Source organism: Asterias rubens, chromosome 3, assembly GCF_902459465.1.
Source record: "Asterias rubens chromosome 3, eAstRub1.3, whole genome shotgun sequence".
NCBI lineage: Eukaryota > Metazoa > Echinodermata > Asteroidea > Forcipulatida > Asteriidae > Asterias > Asterias rubens.
The window spans coordinates 21,414,674-21,438,520 of NC_047064.1; the positions used below are offsets into that span (position 1 = coordinate 21,414,674).

Genomic DNA, 23,847 nt, shown 5'->3' on the forward strand with positions numbered 1-23,847 from the left:
CATGTTTCATTTGTTTGTGTTGATTTTCTATGAACTGTGAGAATGATATTTTCCATTATGAATTTACAAATGAAACTCAAAGATTGAATATCAGACAAAGATATTGGTTTATAATGTAGAAGAAGAACAGCAGAGAAATAAAAGCTGTCTGGATCGCACGACACCAGAGTCTAAAATACAATGTCATGTAAATAATCTGAATCATCGACCAGGCTCTTCATAGGAGCACAATTGATAGAAGTCGTACTTGAGGTACCTTGCTGTTTTCATAATATACACAAAGTACATTAGTTTACATTCAATGACCTTTTAACCTTCCTTATCATTAATATTTATTCAAGTTTTCCTCATGTTTGTAGAACGATAGGGTCTAAAATAATGTGCACTGTATCCATTTAGTCATTTAAGAAAATGATTTTTCCTGTAAGTGACGCTGGTATAATATATAACATTCATGGCCCATGGTACATAAACACTCAAACAATACATTTTAAATGTAATATTGCTGAGAAAGTAGAAGTTTTTAGGGGTAAATTTGGTTTGAATAAAAACGGTGGTCTTTGGGGTACAGTGTGTACAATTGTTCAAAAGTTACATACTTGTAATATAAAAGAAAGGAGTGTTTTAACCCAAAGAGCGGGTGTCGCAGGGAACCATCAAGTGAAGCACTTTTTTGCTGAAATTATAGTCTTCCAAAAAAGACACTGCATAATAATATGCCTTTCTCAGATTCAAAATTTTGGGGTGAAATAATACTAATCTTTTACAAAATATATTACTTCAAAACAATGTTTTATAATATCAACAACTTTTCAGTACTCTTTTTAACAACTACACTTTTGATGATCATGAACTTCTGGATGATCCAAAGTACACCCTGCCTTCAAAAATTCCAGCACTGTACTTTCCAAAGTCAATACAGTGTAGTGAAAAATAACCACTCTCTAAAACTACATTACAAAAGGGCGATGTTACAACAGCTTTGCAGTGCTCTTTACCATGTAAGTTTTATGGTCGTTAACTTAGTGGACTGTAGAACACCCTACCTTCATAAACTCAAGCACTGTATGTATAATAGGCTCTACTCAGTACATTTCCAAGTCAGTACAGTATTGTAATAATGTGTTTGTGAAAAATGACCTCTTTCTCTAAAACTAAATTACAAAGGGCGTTGTTTCTAGCAGGGTTTTATAACATCAACATCTCTCAAAAACTCTTTGATAAGTACACCCTGCCTAAAAATTAAAGTTACTTTCCCAAGTCAAAACAGGGTGTATGTTTTGCTCTTCAAGAAATATTGGATGAGCCCTTTTTTTAGCAGCAGGGCCAGATTTCCTTAATTTCACACAATCATCACATTATAAATTGTTGTGTTTCATCCGGATACAAGTTGGTTTCCAATTCATACTCAGAATGACAAGTACCTCTGAAGGTTACAGCTTGGCCTTTGCGACACTAACCTTGCCATTGTTAAAAAATAATTTATTTTTGTCAGTGTGAAATTATTTGTTCAGAAAACAAAGCAGTAGGAATAACTCTGCATTTGAATTGAGTCCGCTGGAATGTTTTAACCTTGTACCGTACAATTGTAAAGAAATCCCCCGCCTACATCCAAACAAACTGCCAATTTAATAAGCAACTATGCGATGTACTTTTTTTTTCTTTATATTTCATTGAACTGGTTTCTATTTTAAATTCAATCAATATCTCTGTACCGCACTCGGAGGATATTTTTCTACTGAGTCATACGCTAAAAATCTCAAATTTTGTTTAATGAGTAATCAAATAAACGTAGTACACCAAGCTGGATTTTTTCCCCCAAGAATAGGTGACTTTTATTTTGTATTTGTTGTTTTTATTAGTCTGCATTTTTTATTTTTTTATTTTAAGTAGATTTAATAGTGCACAAATCAGGAATTATAAAACCTGGCAGAGTTAATCAAACTACAGCATGACATCTTGGGAGCTTGATTTATTTTTTACTTGTACTCATTGCATTGTGGTATATTTGTAAGATTTTGTTTAAGTGCATGGCCTATGAGTTTTATATGCCCCCTGTTACTTGCATGACTGTGTCAATTTTAGGCACATTAACAAGATGTTTTTCCGTATTGAACACTGTGCATATATTTATATTACACAGCTGCAGCGTCAGCAAAGAAAAATAGACAATTCTGCTCTCGGGTTAAAGGGGCACCTTGCCTTTTGGGGTTTTAAAAAAAAACACTTGTTTTGAAATGAATATGGTTGGAAAGATATTTCAAAAATAGGATATTCCTTGACAGAACACAGTCTGATAATTTGTACAAATTTTTTACTGCACAAAATGTGACCGTATGTTCTGCTGATTACATTTCTAGAAGGGGAAATGATTTTTCTTTTTAAAATAAATACTTACTACATAATAACAACACATGTGTGTGTTTTGATGCATGAACAACTTTTAAAAAGAATAGGGACTAATTCCAAACGGGACATTTTAAAGAGATTTGAAGGCAGTGTGCCCCTTTAAGACCAAACACTAGTGGCAGTAGTGACATTTAATTTACCAATCGTAATAGATGACACAATCACGGCATAATGTGTCCGCACACATTAAAATTACAAATGATATTCTTGCGGAATTCTCCAGACTTACAATGTACAGCAACAGTTTGGCATACACAACTGCATGGTGTGCAGTTTGTCACCGACGGTTTGACTCGGGAAAAACTTGATTTAGGATTGAAATCTGGAGTGAACAGATTTTTGAAGAGGTGGACATTTTGCGAGTATTGATTGAACAGGCAGGCTGCATTATTAATGGTTTGATTGGAATGTGGTTTTTAAGCTATTGTACGGAAATGCTCTTGCAAAATGTTTTCGTTCTTATATTTGGATTTTGTAAAACTATCTTTTTGCTTTACAGGTTTATTTTTCCAAATCCTTCGTTGTAAATATTTAATTAATACTTATCTTGATGAATATTTGAAAATATTTTTTCTTTAAATTTAAAAAAAAAAAAAGGCAAATCACTCGGAGGGATTTGTGTCTACACGAGTGATATATTTTTGACTTTGTTTTTTTCTTCATGGAACTCAGGAAAGTACTGAGTAACACAGTACTAAGTACAAATCTGTGTACGAGAAAAACAAAATGAATTCTTTATCCTCGATGCAAAATTAACATCTCTTAAAAATAGTAATTTATGACTGATTTCATTGTATTCTTCTCATGTTTTGCAGGACCGATTCTAGTGGATACAGTCAACCTTTCAGCCAGCGCTGGGAAGGCAACGGCTAAGGATATTACCATGGTGGAGGAATTGTCTAAACTCTGCCCTGACCTGGACAAAGATAAGATGTATCAGGAGCTTCAAGAAGCCAAAGCTGACATCTCGGGTAAAAACACTCCTGACTTTTTTATATGTTTTTATATTTATTTTTATGAGAGATCGCCTAAAATCTCTTGCTTTTTTATGTGGGCTTTCTCTCTTCTCATTTCTGTCCTCTTGACGGTTTTTGTGGCACCAGTAGGTCAACATGTTTATGTGTGGGTAGGATTTGAAACTTTGCATATGGAAAGGTTTGCGGTAACACCATGTTATGACTATCTCCAATGAGTTCTGAAAAGAACCGCTGGTTTTCTTTCCATATGTTTATGTGTGTTGTGTTGTGTTGTCAGTTAGCCTTCCAAAAAGACTCTGCTTGAGTCCAAACGTCTCGCCACTATTTGCTTTTTGGGATATAGTAGACACTACAGCAGTGCACTGTTTGGTTTGGGTGTCTACAGACAAATTTACCCAAGCCATATAGTGTCATCAGAATGTGCGTTATCTACAGGCATACGTGAATCTATGATTATGATTGAATGATCCATAGCACCAACGGCGTGGTTTAAACCATAATAAATGCATGGCCCACATCAAACCCTGTTGTAACATAAATAATAATAATATTAATAATTAAAAAACCCAGTTATACAACTGTATAGGCCCTAGAGCCTTATGCATGACCTCAAAGCTCTTGACAAAAATTTAAAAACATACTCCACATATTGCACTAGTTTGAGCTACAAGTCAAGTTAGTCCGCGTGCTTGTGAAATACAGAGAAATATAGCGAAATTTTGTCCCTATCCATAATATCTAACTTGGCCTCGCAGGATATGGAATTCAGAAGCACTATTCTTTGGCCTCGCAGGATATGGAATTAAGAAGCGCTATTCTTTTGTGTTCCACCTGTGCTTGTGATGTGATAAAAATAGATTGCCACTGAATATAAAAATGGTGAATTGTTTTTCTTCTCGTTTCTGATGAAATGCATATTGATCTGAACTCTTTGTTATCTTGACTTGTATAACTTTGGATTTATTGTAGTTTCTATTTATGTTTCTTAATGACAGGTTTCACATCTGACGAGATATTAAGGAAAGATTTTAAATGTGTCACCGGTGCGTCCATGAACATTGGCATGAGTTCTATTCCCATGAATCTCAACGTAAGTTAAGAATAATTCCTGACCTTTTGACAGACATCTATAAAAACAATACTTGTTTGTCGTTTGGGTTACAAAGGCATACATTTTCTTCATTTCAACAAACCCTTAAGGTTACATTGGTAAATCATAATTGACATGTCTGCAATTTTCCAGATGCCACAGACATGACAGAGGAGCCTCAACGTGAAATAGGAATAATTTCATAAACTTTCAACAAATATATCTATTGGGCTTTAATAAAAAAAATGACATAAAAACAATAATTGCTCAGCCTCCTAGCGCACTGTTTGCAGGAGTGGGGCGCGCCTCGATCAAGCCAATGCAGCCAAGCATGACTGCGTATAAATATTAAATTAATAATCTGTCAATCACTGGGACAATCCCATGCTTTAATAAACCTCATGAAACCAAATAATATTTATTCTAGCTTGTGTTATTGTCAGCTATTAGAGCAAAACCATTTTTCATTCATATGAGCGCAGCAAAGGATCATTGTATTTTGTTTCATGACTACAATAGTTCAGTATTTGTTTGTTTTAAAATTATAACATCCTGAAATTTTTAAGTTTTCAATGAGATTAATTGTGCCACAAGTAAAGCAAGTCTTTGTTTGGCATACCAAATATACGATCTATATCATAACATTTTACACCATAAGAAATTCTCAAAATGAAACATGTTCGAAATGAGCCAATGTATAAGATAATTGTCAGTTGGTTTTAAAATAGATATTGATGCACCGTTTGCCTTCTCTTTAACTTAACCGATAAGAATCACTGGTTCTCATTAACCAAGGGCATTTGTTTATCTTGGTAGTCAGCTGGTGCCCTGGACAAGTATCAAATTAAAGCTTTTAGCAAACAGCTTACAATCTGTATATCAAACTTCACCATTTGAATGATTCAAATTTATCAGTTTATGATATTTATTTTTGGATTGTTTTGAGTATTGATTATTTAATATTTTTATATCGTGTTAGCATTCCATCATATCAGATATTGATCTGAAAGGTATTTTTCTCTTTGTGTGGAAATGGATTATGTTTTTTGTCTCATTTTATTCATCTATATTCAGCAAGGTCTTTTAAACACTAAGTGCCTTGTTTTGCGCTTATTTTGTAGCTTAACCATACATGAATGTACATGTACATGTGTATGGTGTTCATGCATCTTGGGGTTATTCAGAATAGTCAATGTGGATTTATTTTTGTAAATTGTTTCGACCCACCCACCCACACAAAATTTCTGTTTGAATTATTGAATGGCTTCATTATATAATCTATCACTGAAGAACAAAGTAATGCCTCAAATGAACCAGATATTTTAGATCAAGCATCAGTCCTTTTCACTGGCTTTTCCTGGACAAACAAATTTGTTGTTTAGTCAGGGATTTTAAATACTTCTCCGCGCAAAAGAAATCAGGCATTTTTTCAACATTGATTATTCTGAATGGCAACCCTTGTACCATGCACTTGGTGATCCTGTAGGTATTATTTCATGTACTTGTCGTTCTGATACATGTAGATCCAATTGTCATCTTCATTTGATATTAAAAAGTCAATGCTTGTTACTCGCAAATACCACCTGCATTGAAGTTGTCCTTGCTTTATTTTTTAGTAAATTTCTTGTGGATTATTTTTCTTTTAAAAACAAAGGTATGCTGATTTTCATTTTCGTTGCGTCTTCATTTCTTGCAGGATTTTGTTGAAAAGCCATCTGTTGAAAGAGACCTTCATGACTTCTGCTCCTCTAAGAACCTCCGTCTCCTTGTCCTGATGTCATTAACCCTCAACCAAGACGATGAAGCACACAGGCAAATATCTGTCTACTCTTCAAACACCTCAGACTCCATGAAAGATGAATTACTCCAAACCCTGGACGAGTCTTCATCTCCCGAACTCATTCTTTCCGAGTTGGAAACGGATTCCCCTGGAGTGGTTGTCTTCAGCCAGGGTAACGTCAAAGCCTCTAGGAAGCAGGTCCTCCCTCTTGTGAAAGACTTTCTTACCTCCCAGGAGAATTCCTCCACCGCTGATGAGGAGGAACAAGAAGACGAGGTTGTGACAGAGTCGGACATGTCGGATATTAATGCAACTCTCTTGAGACTTTCCAGCAACGCCAACAACGCCAACGACCCTCTGGCCACAGACGACCCGTTTGACATGGGAGATAATCAGGGAATAAGCTCTCCTGATTCCAGCGGGATTGATGCGGGATCAGCGCTACTTGATTTAGATCTCTTTCAAGGGAATCCAAACGGGATGCCAACATCTGAGAGTGGAACCTTCTCCTCTGCTGATAGTGCGGGTACCCTTGGCTTCACACCCTCTAGTCCTGGCAGTGATGCTGTTGGGTTTGGAAATGATACCGAAGAACTGCTTGGCCTTGATCCCTTTGGATCTGGACAGCCAATGGACTCTGCAACTACACCAGTACCTCCTTCCAATCCGTTTGAACAGTCGTCAAGTGATGATCTATTTGGGCTAGATGCCTTCATGACACAACCAGTGGCTGCTTCTGATCCCACTCCTGCCTCCTTTGGAGATCCTGTCATTCATGATTACGCTGCTGATCCTTTTGGTGTCAGCATTACCATAGATCCAGAGGCACAAGAATCTGAATCAACGTCAGTCACTCTCTCAGGAAACAACCCTTTCGGAATGGATGGAGAGACCAGTAGCAGTGACTTGCTTGGGTTGGGTACCTTAACAACATCAACAGACTCTGAGAGTCAACCATTAAGTGATCCATTTTCATCTATTATGGAGATGACAGTCCATTCTAGTGTCTCAACAACAGTAGAAAGTTCCTCGACAGATCTTGGAGACTTTCTTAATCAGCACCCAGGAAGTCCTGATCAAGAAGTTTCTAAAGGCGAAAATGGCCAGGATGCTTTTTTTGTCACATCATCAAGCAGCAATCCCTTTCCTGTATCAGATGAATCTAAAAATGACTCGTTTGGGATGGATAACTTTGGGTTTCAAACAAACGAACCCAAACTTGAAGATGGGTTTCCAGACCCATTTGGAGGAACAGTGGTTTCTACATCTTCAGATGTTGACTTTGAGTCGGTTGTGATGGACACAAGTGGCTTTGGTGATGATTACCAGTCTGGAATTTCTGAACCTGGTGTGGTAAAAGAGCCAGTCGAGGAAGTCAGTGCAGATCCTTCTCCAAGTTTCGTTGCTGGTCTAGATGAAAAGGAAATATCCTCAGCGAGCAACTTTGATCAAGATGAGTTAGATGTTCAAGAAGGTCAACCTGAGATGACGCCAGAGATTACAATAACTGAGACCTCTGATAATGAAAAAGTAGATTCAGACGTAGAGTACTCAGACAACTTTGAAGAGGAATCTCCACGAGACGTGAATCCAGAAGTTGAGGATGAAGGGTTTAATGAAAACGAGGAGGCAGAAGCAGCTCCATCTTTGGAAGATGAAATCAATGAAATCTGGGATGAGGTTAAACCTGATGAAGAAGATGATGATGATTATGAGGATGAGGAGGATATAAGAGAAGAAGATCAAGAAGTGGATCTTGTTGCGGCTCCTGGGGAGAAAAACTCCAGGACAGCTGATGAAGAAGACGATGCAGAAGCTACTCTCAGTGAAGAGAATATTGTGCTAGATGTGGCTCCTGAGAGTCTAGCACAAGCTGTACCAGATGTGGTTGGTGACTCGCAAGAAAATGACGTGCAATCCTTTCTGGAGTCAGAAATGGAAGAAACAGAAGAGCAGCCTACCGAAGCTTTCATTCCTGAGAAATATCTTCAAGAAGTTGACGATGTTGTGACAGAAGAAGAAGAGCAAGAGCTGCAAGCTTTACAGCAAGCACAGCTAGATGTTGAACATCAGGCTCCAGAAGCTGACATTCCTGGTGAAACTCTTATAGGTACTGAGAACATTGTGTCACCACTGATTGATCAAGAGGTGACTGAAGGGCCTGATAATTTTGAATTCAAAGAAAGCGAACCGTCAGGCAGTACTGAAGAATCTGTTCCTGAAGAAATGTTATTTGAAGATGATCAAGAGAGGTCGCCAGTTGATCGACAAGATTCATTAGATCAGGATGGAATGACTTCTGACTTGCAAGATCAGCATTCCAGCAGAGAAGACGAAGAGTCTCCTCTCTCTGAGCCACAACCAGTTGAGGAGGTGGAAAATGTAGTTGCAACTATGATAGCTCAGGAGATGCTTGATGCTCAAGTATCTATTCTGGATCATCAAGACACGCAAGAAGATCAAGAGAGCATTCCCGCTGAGAACCTTATCCTTGAGTCTAGTTTTGCAGAAAATGTCCAGCAGGATATGGTTTCAGTTTTAGGAACAGGTGCGGAAGTGGATGACAAAAATCAAGGGGAGATTGAAGATAAAAATGTGGACCAGTCATTAGGTGATGACAGTAACGATGAAGTCCTTGACACTAACAATGTGGACCTACAAGTAGAATTCACGCATCTCAAAAGTGATGAAAACGCTGAAGATCAGGACTCAGCTGTGGAGGATTCTGATGTGCAGCCAGCCATGCTCGGAGATAATGGTGGGTTTTCAGATCTTCTTCAAGGTGGGCAAGAAAGTGAGAGACGTTTTAGTTCACCTTCTGATGATGCGATTGGAAGAACATATCCGGAGGAAGCTGAACCTCTGGAACAACTCGATGAAGATACTCAAGCACCAGTAGATGATGTTGCACCGTTAGAGAGTAATGAGGTACCAGGTGATCTCCCACTTGACTTGGTAATGGAAGCAGAATCTCTGGAGAGAAACATATCTCCAATTTCTGACGATGCCCAGACTCGCTCCAGTGAAATCACAAGCCCAGACAGCGAATTCACATCAGATGTCATATCAGAAGATCCTTCAAGTGGTGATTCCTACATCGTTACAGATTTATCTCATGATGTCACAAACTTTCAGATCGGTGACATTAAAGAGGAGGAGGAAGACCAAGTGACGGAGTCCACAGAGACAACGGAGGTCAACTTAGTAGACACAACCTTAGAAGAGAAACTTGACGATTTTGAGAATCACACTAATGGAGATTGTGATGGGTCCTTTACAGAAGAGATTCCAAAGGATTTGGAGATTGGAGTCATTGAAGACCACTTTTCAGAAGAGCCACAAGTTCAGAAAGATGAAATGGAGAGGTTTTCCATCCCAACAGAAGTTGGGTTGTGTGATTCAGGGAGAAGCAGTCCCAAAGTGACCGAACAAGACAACTCAGCAATGCAAGAGGAGGCCCATGATTTAGTTGAAGGGGTAATTAAGATGGCGAAATATGCTTACATAGAACAGTTGCATCAAGACCAAGCAAATCTTAGAGAGGTCTCGACAACAGAACATGGTGAGGAAGAGCTGAGCAATGCAAGTGAAGATGCATGGTTGGTCCAGAGAGCGGAAGTAGCAATGCAAGAACATGAAAGTGTTGTACTTGCTACGGAAGTCTTAAGCAATGGTGACATTGTCTTAGAAGCCTCCTCAGCTTCTCAGGAGGAATCATTGTTGTATCCTCAAAAGCTCAATTCAGACGATGATGACCAGATTATTTCAGCATCTCTAATTCAACAAGAGCATTCTGCTCCAGCATCAGTGGAAGTATTTGGGAATTCTTTACTTGATGAGGTCACACCAGATGAGCAGCAAGAGGATGCAAATGGGGTATCCAGTTTGAATGGTGACATAGAAGAACCTGCCCTTGAACATCAATCTGAAGAGATACTGCTAGCAACTTCGTTATCAGTAGAATCAACAGAACCTCAAGACATGAAACAGACAAGTGACGGTCTTGAATCATCAAGTTATGAAGCTGAAGATGTATTGCAGCCTGATGAAGAAAATTATTTGCATGTTGAGCCGGTGGCATCAGTCGTTGAAGAAGAGATTTCACAGGTAGCAGTCCCACAAGAAGAAAACTGTTTGCCTGTTGAACCGCGGGAATCAGTCTTTGAAGTTGAATCAGCAGAACCTCTTGACATGGAACATACAAGAGAAGGTCTTGAAGCTTCAAGTAGTGGCGTTAAAGATGTATTGCAGCTCGATGAGGAGAACGAATTTCCTGTTGAACCGGTGGAATCAGTCTTTGAAGACAAGATTGCACAGGTAGCAGTCTCACAAGAAGAAAACTGTTTGCCTGTTGAACCGGTGGAATCAGTCTTTGAAGTTGAATCAGCAGAACCTCTAAACATGGAACAGACAAGAGAAAGTTTTGAATCATCAACCAATGAAGCTGAAGATGTTTTGCAGCCCGATGAAGAAAAGGATTTGCCTGTTGAGCCTGTGGAATCAGTCGTTGAAGTAGAATCAGCAGAACCTTTAGATCTTGAACAGACAAGAGAAGGTCTTGAAGCTTCAAGTAGTGGCTTTGAAGATGTATTGCAGCCCGATGAGGAGAATGAATTTCCTGTTGAACCGGTGGAATCAGTCTTTGAAGACAAGATTGCACAAGTAGCAGTCTCACAAGAAGAAAGCTGTTTGCCTGTTGAACCGGTGGAATCAGTCTTTGAAGTTGAATCAGCAGAACCTCTAAACATGGAACAGACAAGAGAAAGTTTTGAATCATCAACCAATGAAGCTGAAGATGTTTTGCAGCCCGATGAAGAAAAGGATTTGCCTGTTGAGCCTGTGGAATCAGTCGTTGAAGTAGAATCAGCAGAACCTTTAGATCTTGAACAGACAAGAGAAGGTCTTGAAGCTTCAAGTAGTGGCTTTGAAGATGTATTGCAGCCCGATGAGGAGAATGAATTTCCTGTTGAACCGGTGGAATCAGTCTTTGAAGACAAGATTGCACAAGTAGCAGTCTCACAAGAAGAAAGCTGTTTGCCTGTTGAGCCGGTGGAATCAGTCGTTGAAGTTGAATCAACAGAACCTTTAGATCTTGAACAGACAAGTGAAGGCCCTGAATCATCAAGTTATGAAGCTGAAGATGTTTTGCAGCCTGAGGAAGAAAACGATTTGCCTGTTGAACCGGTGGAATCAGTCGTTGAAGAAGAGATCTCACAAGAAGAAAACTATGAAGAAAACGATTTGCCTGTTGAACCGGTGGAATCAGTCGTTGAAGAGGAGATTTCACAGGTAGTAGTCTCACAAGAAGAGTCACCGCTGATGTCATCAACAGCAGACTTGGAGGAGGAGGAAGTCCAAGATGTTTCTGAGCCAGAAGTGGTTGCAATATCTGAAGCAAACACTGAGCAAGGTGTTCCCCTAAGCACTGAAGAAAATCAAAAAGACACTGCTGACGAGGAGCCCCAGTCTGAAATTGAAGTAAATATAATTATCAATGAAGAGCAGGGACTTCAAGATGTCAGCAGTAAGTCCGAAGAATCCTCACTTGGGAAGACGAAGCTTATCGTTGAAGACGATGTGAGAGACGTCGACATCGACGTTGAAAGAGAGGACAAACCAGCAGCTCTGTATGGGCTAGCGGATATCTTAGAATATGTCGACCCTGATGGGAATGTGGAAGGTTCTGCAGACTCAGCTGTAAGACCGTCGACTCTGTCTTTGCCAAATAAATCGACACCCAAATCTCACAGGCTCCTCTCAACAGGTACTCCGGGCTCAGCTTTGTCTGATACAGGGACACCACTGACACCAATCAGTATGAGTAGCCTAGATATGCTCACTCCTGACACCGATGACATCCTGGATAGATCTCAGGACGATGTGGCTGAAGAAGGAGATAGTGAGAAACTGGCGGTGCCGCTGGCTGCCAAGAGACCTGTGTCTATTGATCCTGATATGGCTGAAGATATTCACGGGGAATGGGACGATAAGAAGAGACTGATGGATGACATTGTGGAAAAGGAGAGAAGAGTAAGTTCCTTTTTTTTAAGATTCAAATTGTTAATCTTCAACAAAAGATTTATTAAAATTGAACTGTTGAAAGTATTTATTTATATTTTAGATATCAAATAATAAAACCACACAGGTAAAATTTAAATGAGTTGGGGTTGAACAAAGACAAATTAACTAGAGCGAGATTTGAACCAACGATCTCCAATTTAACATGCCGGTGTTCTACAAACTCAGCTATCTAGCCATATTGTCGGTGGTCTTCCTACTTTGTCAAATTCTTTGTCAAGGTTGCCAGTCAGAAGCCATTCAACCTGTAACTGTTGTAGAAATTAGAAAACAGAATAAAGCTGATGCAAACTGCTTACCAACCAAAAGGACCTAAATGGAATAAATGCAGCAAAAAAGGTTAATGGTCTGACGTTGCGCCCCTAGCAGAGTCTTTCTGTTTTATAAATTTTAAGGAAAATGTACAATTGCCTCACCCCTCTGTCACTCTCTTATTATTTGATCCAGAAATCCATGACAGAGAAACCAACCCATCATAGAGAGCTGTCAGTAGCTACGGCCGAAGCAATGAAGAACATGGAAGGTGTGACGCTACCTGATGAATGGCAAGATGATGAATTCTCCCAACAGAAGCTTGCTGGTGTCGACAGCACACAAGAGGAAGAGTCTTTCTTCAGGAGGAAAGTTCCATCAACGGTAACTTTCTTGATAAATATCTTATATCATTTTCGTTCGGCACAGACTTTTTGGAATACTTATCATGGAAGAGTAAGGGTTAACCCTAGTGTTTCTGTTCACAAAGCAAGCACCCTTGTTTACAGGTTTCCTCAGGCTTGCGAACTACAGTAAAAAAGTTCACCTATGAGGAATCCTTAGTTTCTCTCTGTCTCTTAAGTCCATTAGGGCGTCCGCCGTCCCTTGGTGGTCCAAGAAACGAACTCCATCAAAGCCTCCCTGTCCAGTGTGGACGTCGTTACCTCATGCATGCTACTTCATTTAAGTGCTCGCATGTTATCAGTCCACCAAGCTTTCGGTCTTCCTCTTTCCTCTAAACATATATAATTAATAGTAGTAATACGCTGTGCAAAGCAGACAGATTTGTCAAGGAACTTTCTCTGCTAACTGGCTTAAAAAAAAAAAAAATTGCCCTGTTTTAACATAAGCGTTTATTTGATTTACCAGGATGGTAAACTGAGAACACGAGATAGTATGATGTCTGACGATGGCTCAGTGGAAGGAATGAGTGCCTGGGCGGAGAGACTAGCTGGAGACGATAACTTTGATGAGGATGAAGATGGTGATCTGTCTCCGTTACAAGGTAGGTCTAGATTCGGAAAAACATTTTACGTTCTGTGTTTTAGTTGTCACTCAAGAAAGGAGGGCCTGGTTTCATGGCGCTGCTTACCGCAAGCAAAGAATCGGCGCTCAAGGAAGCAGAGAATGCCAAGTTTTCGTTGAGCCTATTTCAAAGGTTAGCAGGGAATTTCTGTCACAAGGTAGGTCCAGATTTGGACAAGGTTTTTTTTGTAATGTGTCACTCAAGATAGTTTTGCCCACTTTCATAAGCCCTGTAAGCAAAAAAACTTGCTCAGCACAGAAAAATCTTGCTTAGCAGAATTATTTTACCAGCCGACATTCCATAAAGTGTACATTATTGATACTTGTACCCCACTCTTTTTTTTGCATGGCAAAGAAATTTGTTCGACACACCACAAGGGTGTGTGCTAAACTGTGAAAAAGGGTTTAGTTACTTAATGAAACAATCCAACTTAAGTCCTTACATTAAGGTTCCGTTTCTTAACTTGGCACCTAAACTTCCAACCCTCCAGCCAGTAGCCCAGAGCAAAGAAACCGGAAGAGCAGTATGAAGAAGGTGGTTCACATTCCTGCAGGGCTTGATATCAGTATTGATGCTGAAGTGAACAGCTCTGCAACGCCAGCCATCCTTACGCCAACCAGTACCGAGATGTCATGGGATGGTAAGATCGCGGCCGATAGACCATGGGAATGGAAGACTAACGCTTCATGTTTGACGACTAATCATTAACAAGTGTCCTCATCAGCTTAACACTTCACTGACATTTCTCAAGAAAACTTCACGACTTAACACCAAATGTTCACTCATATTATGTTTTCTTGCAAGCAAGTGAAATGATCAAGGCGTGTCATGAGTTGGTGGTTAAGAGCACCGGGCTCAAGCTCTGGTGTTTCTGGACAGCAGGGTGCGGGTTCGAGTCCCGGTCATGGGAATGGAAGACTTATGCTTCATGTTTGACGACTAATCATGAACAAATGTCCTCATCAGCTTAACACTTCACTGACATGTCTCAAGATCATTTCTATACTTTATGTTTTCTTGTAAGCTAATGATATGATCGAGGCCGATTGTGGCATGTCATGGCCTGACGGTTTAGAGCACTGGGCTCTAGCTCTGGTGTCTCTGATGATCAACATAGTGTGGGTTCGAGTAACGGACATACACTTGTGTCCTTGAGCAAGAACTTTGCTTTACCATAATTGCTTTGTCCTTCGAATGGGACATTATGCCATAGGTACTAGAATTGGCAAAGCCTGTTAAAAAACCTAGAAAACTTATCGTGGAAGAGTAGGGGTCAACCCCTTTGTTTCTAGTTCACATAGCAAGCACCCTTGTTTACAGGTTTCCTCAAGCTTGCAAGCTACAGTGTAAGGGTAGGGGTTAACCCCAGTGTTTCTTGATCACATAGCAAGCACCCTTGTTTACAGGTTTCCTCAGGCTTGCGAGCTACAGTGATTAAGTTCACTTATGAGGCATCCTTGGTTTCATTACCAGAAATAATGAACTAAAATTCAGAATCTTGTACTTATGTTTCTGCTAGTGAGTCATTTACTTCCAGTTAACCAGATTCATGGCATTGGGTCAGAATGTTTATGTTGGAAAGCTTCAGTTACACTTCTCTAATACTTTAACTTCTCATCATAACACCTGTTTGTTTTCTTTCCATGCACGAGGATCATGGGAATGCATAAGACTAACAACAAGTTAAAAAACACTTATTACAGTACACATGTTCATCATAACACTCACTGCCTCAGCTAAGGAAACATATCGGTTATTATCAAGGCATATTCACTTCGTCGCTGTCATTTACACTGGACACTATTGTTAATTGTCAAAGACCAGTCTTCTCACTTAGTGTATCTCAACGTATGCATTAAATAATAAACCTGTGAACTTGAGCTTGATTGGTCGTCGAAGTTGCGAGATAATAATGAAAGAAAAAAACACCCTTGTGACACAAAGTTATGTGCATTCATGTGCTTGATTTCGAGACCTCAAATTCATGGAAAACTACTTCTTTCTCGAAAACTATGTTACTTCAGAGGGAGCCGTTTCTCACAATGTTTAATACTAATTACAACAGCTCTCCATTACTCGTCACCAAGTAAGGTTTTATGCTAATAATTATTTTGAGTAATTACCAGTAGTGTCCAGTGCTTTTAAGATGAATATATTAACTCACGAAAGTTGGTAACAAAGCTCATGTTGAAGATCCGACCCAACCTTTACAGCATTGATGGTCTTTGATTGGTAGTTGTTCCTAACTTTTTTACCTCTGTCTTCATGATGCCCCTACCCTGATGCCCCAGCGCCATCTTGGAATGTTTTGTTTGTGATGATAGAGACTATAGCAGAGGAACAGAGACCCACACAGCCAGGAGAAAACTTCACAGACATTTAACGTGATGTTCTGTAAAGAAGACTTGGATGTTAATCTTGAGAGAATGTTTCCCTAAATCTCCTTCATTAACCACTCACTTCATGGCCTCATCCCCCAGACCCAACTCCCAGCATCTTCCAACCCCCAACCCCCACCCCACCTCCTTTTACCGTAACAACTCAAAACATGGTTCTGTTCGTCATAATAAAGGTAGAGTCATAGATTGGTTTTTGTCCCTGTGGTGCAAATATTTGTGCAGAGTTATATAAAAGAGGTACAATAAAAGTCCCATGTGAAAGTTTCTCCTGAATACAGTCCAAAACTGTCACTGTATTTTCCCCTAAACGTTGAATCCATCCACGTTTATAGCGAGATGACAGCGGACACCAACTGCATCTTTGGCTATCCCTACACCTGTATGGACTCTAAAAGGGGTAACCCTGTTCCAGCCCTAGGAGTAGGCGGCAACGGCCTCTGGAAAAAAAAAATTGTAGCCTACACCTTGAAGTGGCCTTCAAGCCTTGTGTGTCTGGTGACTTGCATAAATTAAAAATAAATAAAAATAGCATTTGAACTTGAACAACAACCCTCAGATATCTGAGAAACGATTCATGCATGAATCGTTCCTCAGATTCAGTTCTTAAAAACCCAATTCTAAACTATTTTACTTTGAATGGAATCCTTTAAAAAAAAATATGTTGGACTATCAACAGCTGTAGTGCCTACACTTAGATATGGTTGTTAATTTTGTTGAGTACTAACCAAAGTATGGCCCTACCTTTAAAGGAACACGTTGCCTTGGATCGGTCGAGTTGGTCTTTGAAAAGCGTTTGTAACCGTTTGTTATAAAATGCATATGGGTAGAAAGATGTTGTAAAAGTAGAATACTATGATCCACACAAACATGCCTCGAAATTGCACGGTTTTTCTTTTACCTCGTCGACTAACACGGTCGGCCATTTATGGCACAGAAAAAGGAAAACCGTGCAATTTTGAGGCAAATTTGTGTGGATGATTGTATTCTACTTTTAAAACATCTTTCTAACCAATGCATTTTATAACAAATGGTTACAAATGCTTTTTATAGACCAAATTGACCGATACAAGGCAACGTGTTCCTTTAACACCACCAATAATTTGCACCCCTCTTCAAAACAATTTGAACGCCTGAAAATGTATTAACCACAAAAAGTTGTAACTGATGCTTCTTTGTCAAACTGTTCACATGAAGCCTGGTTCATACTTCCTGCGAATGCAATACGAATTTTGACGTCACAAGTTTGCAACGAATAATTCGCATCAGTTTACTTATGTTCACCTGCTGCGAAATATTCGCTGTGAAAACAGCCATGTGACTTCAAAATTCGCTTTCGCATTCGCTAGTGCAGGAAGTTGGAACCGAGCTTAATACTGACATAATGAACAAAAAAAAAACATGTATCATTTTTCTAATCGTTCTCTTTATGTTTATAGATGACACTTTGCAAAGGGCAAGGGCTGATGTCGAAGCCATTCCAGAATACACAGCTAAAGAGGAGATGGAAGACCGACGTAACTGGCGCAAGGTTTGCATCGCTAACAAGGAGTTCACTGTCGATATGAGAGCCATTAATCCCTACAAGAAAGTTCTCTCCCACGGAGGTAAGTAAATGGTCTTCTTAAAGATGTTACAGTCGGGTATGTCATTGCCAAACTGTTGAGAGCATCAAGTTCAAGTTCTGGTGGTTGAGTCATCAGAGCAGATCAGAGTGTGGGTTCCAATCCCGGTCATGACACTTGTGTCCTTAAGCAGGATGCTTTACTATAATTGCTTCTCTTCACCCAGGGGAATAAATGGGTACCTGCTAGGGTAGAAGATGATATTGTAAAAGCCTTTGGAGCGCCTCGATCCCCAGGGAGCTGAGAAAGATTTCAGGAATGTTATTGGGCCAATGACCAGGGCACTAAATGCAAAGCGCATTGATACGATTATTGAAAATGTGCTATATAAGAACTGGTTATTATGATTACACAGCGTTGGTAAGGATAAAAACATTGTTTTTAATTTTAGTCTGAAAGCTTACTGATTATGAAGTTCATTCTAGATAAAGTTTTTCTGTGAAATATTTCCATCTGAAGTAAGTCATGTTTGACAAAACTGTATCTGGAAACCTTTGCCATTATAGAGCAGATGTCTTCCCATATAGACCAACTGTAAATTGTTGTCACAGATTTAGGGAAACTTCTGAGTATACTTTGCTTACACACATCAGTGTAAGGGTAAAAAAAAAATAATATTCTTTATCCCCGATGCAAATTTGATTTTACGTATTATTTATTGTTGTTGCTAGGTTACTATGGAGAAGGTGTAAACGCCATCATTGTCATCGCTTCATGTTACATGCCAGAAAGATCTCGCAAAGATTACAACTACATCATGAATAACTTGTTTCTGTAAGTTTCTTGTCTTGAATCTTTATTGCCTTCAACCTCCCCCAGCTACTCTGTTTATGCCTCTGAAGAAGGTTCGGTTTGGATCAAAAGCTAAGGCCATACCCTCCTCATTTTATAATAATATTTGTTTATACTTGTTATCTTGATAACAGGTACGTAATAAGCACCCTAGAGCTTCTTGTTGCCCAGGAGTACATGATCGTCTACTTTCATGGAGCAGCTCCTAAAGATCGCATTCCAAGCCTGAACTGGATGAGAAAATGCTATCAGATGATTGACAGAAAGTAAGATCTAGTCTTGAATCTTACAGGTTTGGCTATGGCTAGAGGCCACTAGCCAGTAGCCAGAGTCACAGGCCTGGAATTAAATGAAGACCACAGAAGCTATAGACCGTATTGAATAACCCCTTTTTAGCTATGAAAGTCCATCTTGTAGGTCAAACTGTATGCGCGTCTACACGCGTACATCAAAGAAACACGCAGCATGCAGTGTTCCCCGTTTGATTTCTACGGCACAAGCACGCACACACACACGCACATCATCTTGGAGGGCGAATATTTGAACGGTGTCGTCATATTTAATATGGTCTATAGCCTCAGTTGCCCCTGGTCTTGGCCTTGTTGCCCCATCAACAGTTTCTTATTGACTTTAAGATTTTCTTCTGGAAGTGTTCTTTGCAAAATGAAAGTGGCCTACCCATCTTGAACTATTAGTTTATGATTAAAAACATGAAATTCCAGGCCTTTCTTCTGAGGTGAAATTTTAGCCATTACTGTTTGAATGTCAACTAATGAACTGATTTATTTTTTACTTTAAGACTACGGAAGAATCTGAAGGGTCTCTTTATTGTTCATCCGACGACGTGGCTGCGGACAATCGTCCGATTCACGAGGCCATTTATAAGGTTAGTAACGCTCAAATTATAATAGTTTTATTTTTGAGAAAGTTTAATATGATATCCATACGAGGCATACATGGTAGAAACATGGGGAATTCATACACCCATTTAAATTCTAACGGGTTTTTGCTCTGACGTCTTGAAAGACATTACAAAACACCCAGGACTTACTGCTTTCCTCACATCTAAAGGAGGCATCAATAATGGCTAGGTGAGTTTCTTGCTCTTAAGGACAGAGTGTCACAACCGGGACTCGAACCAAAACTTTTCTGATCAGAAACACCAGTACTTTAGTTCAGTGTTCTTGTTCACTCAGTCACAACATGTGTCGGCCCTTGTTCTCAATTGAACTCCATAAAATGTTGCTTCTTTTTTCCTGCCTCAAAATTCATGCGTGCATAAACCTAACTTCTGTTTGCCATTTTTCCCCACCAGCTCAAAGTTTAGCAAAAAGCTGAAGTTTGTTGAAAATCTGGAAGAGCTCTCCACCATGGTGACCATGGAATATGTATATGTTCCGGATGAGGTCAGAAGGTCAGTGCACATGCTCAGTATTTACATGACTCTAAACTGTGTTTTAAATAATATCAAAAGTAATAATGACATTTATAAAAGTTTCGAGGCATCGTTTTAGAGTGATGTTCAAGATTTCAAAATAGCAGACGTCCAGTTTAAATTATTCTGTAATAATTGAATGTGTTGTTATTAGTGTTATCTTTGAGTTTACGCAAACTGCAAGGACAAAGGGGAACCAATTGTGGTTTTATTGTTGAGATAACAAAAGTTCTTTCTAATCTAATCTAATCTAATCTAATCTAATCTAATCTAAAAAATAATGAGACGTTTTCCGCCGCTGATTGTAATGATACATTTACAATGTTCAACTTCACCAGATGTGAATCCTGGGGTCGATTTCACAAAGAGTTAGGACTAGTCCTAGGAGATATACAAATTGCATTGATAGTCCTAAGTTAGGACGAGTAACTGGTCCTAACTCGAGATAAGACTAGTCCAAACTCTTTGTGAAATCCACCCCTGGTTATGTGTGATTGTCTGTTTGTGCAATAAAATGTAAAAATGTGTCGCTACTTCAAGCTATTAACAAAGACTGTGTGTTAACTTGTCCATTTGGGAACCCTGGACGGTTTCCCAAATTGTCAAAAGACTTTATAAAGCAGTTCATTAGTATACTCTCATTTAAAGACAGTGGACACTATTGGTCATTGTCAAAGACCAGCCTTCACAGTTGGTGTATCTCAACATATGCATAAAATAACAAACCTGTGAAAATTTGAGCTCAATCGGTCATCGAACTTGCGAGATAATAATGAAAGAAAAAACACCCTTGTCACACGAAGTTGTGTGCGTTTAGATGGTTGATTTCGAGACCTCAAGTTCTAAACTTGAGTTCTCAAAATCAAATTCCTGGAAGATTGGTCTTTCTCGAAAAACTATGGCACTTCAGAGGGAGCCGTTTCTCACAATGTTTTATACCATCAACCTCTCCCCATTACTCGTCACCAAGAAAGGTTTTATGCTAATAATTATTTTGAGTAATTACCAATAGTGTCCACTGCCTTTAACCTCTTCCTATACCTAAATTCAGAGTTCTTTTATTTATACCAGGTGAAAACATGCTGATGTTTTCTTCAGACATAAAGAAGTCATACTCTTTGTTCACCTTATGTAATGCAGAGGACACTGTTTCTCTGAAGGCTCCTTGAAATCTTGAACTCCAGGGCTTAGAAGTAGTTGGACATGCCATCATGTCAACATTGGTCCTAGAAGTTTTATCCTAGTTTCAGGCCCTTTTGTCAGCAATGAGTCAGCCCTTGTCAGCCCTGTGTGTAGATAAAAAAACAAGAAAGGCTAATAAATGGGATAATTACAACGAGGTTAACAAATAATATTTTTGATGTTTTTTTTTTTTTCGCCCCTCACCTTGATCCCAGATAAAGGCTTATAATATACTTTTGTAAATCCTGAATTATGTCAACAAGGAATGTAACAGCGATAGATTTCTTTCTTCGTCAGTCATTCAGTGTTTTTTAGTTCAAATGGTTTTAAGTTTAATTCTGATGCTAGCTTTCCTTGCATGTTACCCGGCACAGTCCTATCACACATACAGGCTTGACACCCCCCCCCCCCAAATTACAAGATTTGTCAATAAACATCCATAGGTGGGATTGGGATGCCGCCTCACTTTGTTTAGAAAGATGCCGCCCTGATTGGTAGATAGTCTGGCCCTTTTTGTGGCTTAGAAGAGTCTGCTCTGAATCTTACAGCATTCCAAACCATACACAGGGGACCCGACCTAAAGTCGGTAACATTGTCAATAGGCTTAGAGTACCCTGAGTCAATTTTGAAAGAGATCTTATTGTATGTTTTTGATCATTTTGAAATGTTTGGCTTGCCTTTGTGTGTAAGTAAGCGTTTGTGAGAGTTTGTGTTGTCGTTTCTTTTTGTTCATTTATTTCCATTTTTCCCTCCTTGCCTCTTTCCTCGTGGTAATTCCTCTCACATACCACACCTGCAGATTTGATGAAGAAAGATACGAGAAGGTAATTGGTTTTAGCTCGCCTCTTTTCATTTATCTGATTTTGGTTTTAGTTTGTTAATTTGCATCCATTATTTTACATCCCGAAATCATCATGGCAAAAGACAAGACTTAATGGTGTTTTTATAGCGCTTTTAGAAATTCACAATGCATGAATAAATTATCTCTTGGTGGATTGGAATCTCTCAAGACAAATAGACTGTGCGAGTCTCGCAAGTGTCGGGGGGGGGGGGGAAGCAATTTAAATGAAAACTTGTTATCTTTTCTTAAATTTTTGTTATGAGTCGCCTAGTCTTGGGGCTGAAACAGGGTTACCCCCTTCACAAGATGTAGGCATGGGTATCACTAGAAGCCTGGCTGGTAGAGTAGAGTGCACTAACTTCCTAACTGAAAGGTTTACGAAGAAATATGGCCAAGTACCTTGCTCAAGTGTCATGACTGGGCATCGAATCCACACTCTGCTGCTGACAACACCAGAGCTTGGGTCCAGTTCCACGACACACCACCAAATATTTCTATGAAATATAATGTTCTTTTGAAATTGTGTTTATACAAAATTCTTGAAATAAAAATTCCCATTGTGTAGCAGATACCAACTTACCAATCTTGCCCGAATCTTCGTGACCAGTTGGGTAAAGATCTTTGCCAAACAATTCAAATTGTTTACAAGTAACCAGAAACGGAGTTCAAGTCTTATTCTCCGTTTTGTTGTTGTGGATTTGTTAAATATTTTTTTCCCATGTATTTCATGGCAAAATGTTACTGTCCCAACAATATGATATAATTTTTATAGTCATAAACTTTCAAATAAAGTACACATTATTTTGAAGAAATGGGATTGCCTTATGTAAAACTGAATATGTTTGGGGCCAACTTGGTCCAGGAAGTTTGAATCTGCGCGAGACTTGCACAGTCTACATGGACAATTTATTTTTTGTTTTTCTCCTTTTGATGCAATAGTTAGATGAATCCTGAATATTCAACCATCAGTGATTTCTTGTTCTCACAAATAATGACAGATATTGTGAAACATATCTTCGAGTTTAAACCTGCTTTTGAAGCCCCAATCTTTTGTGGTTTATTGGGGCTCTTGTACTTGATTCTGTCACGGTGTGGTTTGGTTTTTGCAAGTGGTTAGTAATAGTTGAGACAAAACAGTAGAGCAGATTATCTAGTCTAGTGCATTAGATTGCAATGTCTTGCGTTTTTCTGCAAAGCTGTTTATTTGTATGTCCATGTTTTTGCTGCATTTCAAATTTGGATGGAGATTTCTGATTCAATATTTTGCAGTGAAGCACACATGCCTCATATCATGGTATGGTAGCAGGCCTGGAATTACAAGGGGGCAACTGTGACCATGGCCTTCATTACCCATGCTCTTGGCCTTGGTGCCCCTTTAAAAGTTTCCCATAGACTTATAAAAAAATTCCAATTGAATTGCCCTTTGCAAAATTCAAATGGCCTTGTCCTCTCAAAGATGAAATTCCAGGCTTGTTGAAGGACAGGAAAGAGGGGCTGCCCTTAATGCAATTCCATTTTGCTAAAATTATAGTGCAATGACCATGATGCAGAACTTATTTATCTTTTTTTTTGGTGTATAAAAAGAGAAGTTGTTTTAGTGAAATCAGAATATGGAATATCTTTAGATTCCCTACACTTTATAGTAAACATTGCTTTCTTTAGACCAATATTGTCTGCATCGCTCAATACTGTATTTGGAAACGCAACCCAACTCGACCAGACTCTGCAAGCCGGCTTATTGATCATAAAAACTGTGTTCATTTAAAAATGGAAACATGCGTTAAAATATCACAGAACAAAATAACTACTCCACAAAAGAACAAGTTTAAGTACTGTGTTATTTGAAAATGGTACGTTTTAAATAAAATAATCTGAATGAAATGCTTTGCTATTTAAAATGTTGTGCAACTTGCAAGGTTGCTTCAAGTTGGGTCGCATTAATGAGGTATCCCCCAAACAACTA

At 39.1% G+C, this 23,847-nt stretch overlaps 1 protein-coding gene across 5 annotated transcripts in view; it reads left to right on the plus strand.

Annotated features, from left to right (window-relative positions):
* Positions 1 to 23,847, plus strand: part of LOC117288506 (protein prune homolog 2-like) — a 38,203-nt gene that overhangs the window by 9,675 nt on the left and 4,681 nt on the right. For 3 of the 5 annotated variants that reach the window (XM_033769393.1, XM_033769389.1, XM_033769390.1), the window contains exons 4-15: positions 3,225 to 3,380; positions 4,382 to 4,476; positions 6,173 to 12,286; positions 12,782 to 12,970; positions 13,457 to 13,592; positions 14,104 to 14,253; positions 17,449 to 17,616; positions 18,306 to 18,408; positions 18,561 to 18,692; positions 19,226 to 19,312; positions 19,742 to 19,840; positions 21,843 to 21,867. In XM_033769393.1, coding sequence (XP_033625284.1) covers positions 3,225 to 3,380; positions 4,382 to 4,476; positions 6,173 to 12,286; positions 12,782 to 12,970; positions 13,457 to 13,592; positions 14,104 to 14,253; positions 17,449 to 17,616; positions 18,306 to 18,408; positions 18,561 to 18,692; positions 19,226 to 19,312; positions 19,742 to 19,840; positions 21,843 to 21,867 — 7,454 coding nt within the window. The remainder of the gene's footprint in view (positions 1 to 3,224; positions 3,381 to 4,381; positions 4,477 to 6,172; positions 12,287 to 12,781; positions 12,971 to 13,456; positions 13,593 to 14,103; positions 14,254 to 17,448; positions 17,617 to 18,305; positions 18,409 to 18,560; positions 18,693 to 19,225; positions 19,313 to 19,741; positions 19,841 to 21,842; positions 21,868 to 23,847) is intronic. The other 2 variants (XM_033769394.1, XM_033769392.1) reach the window with 2 other exon arrangements.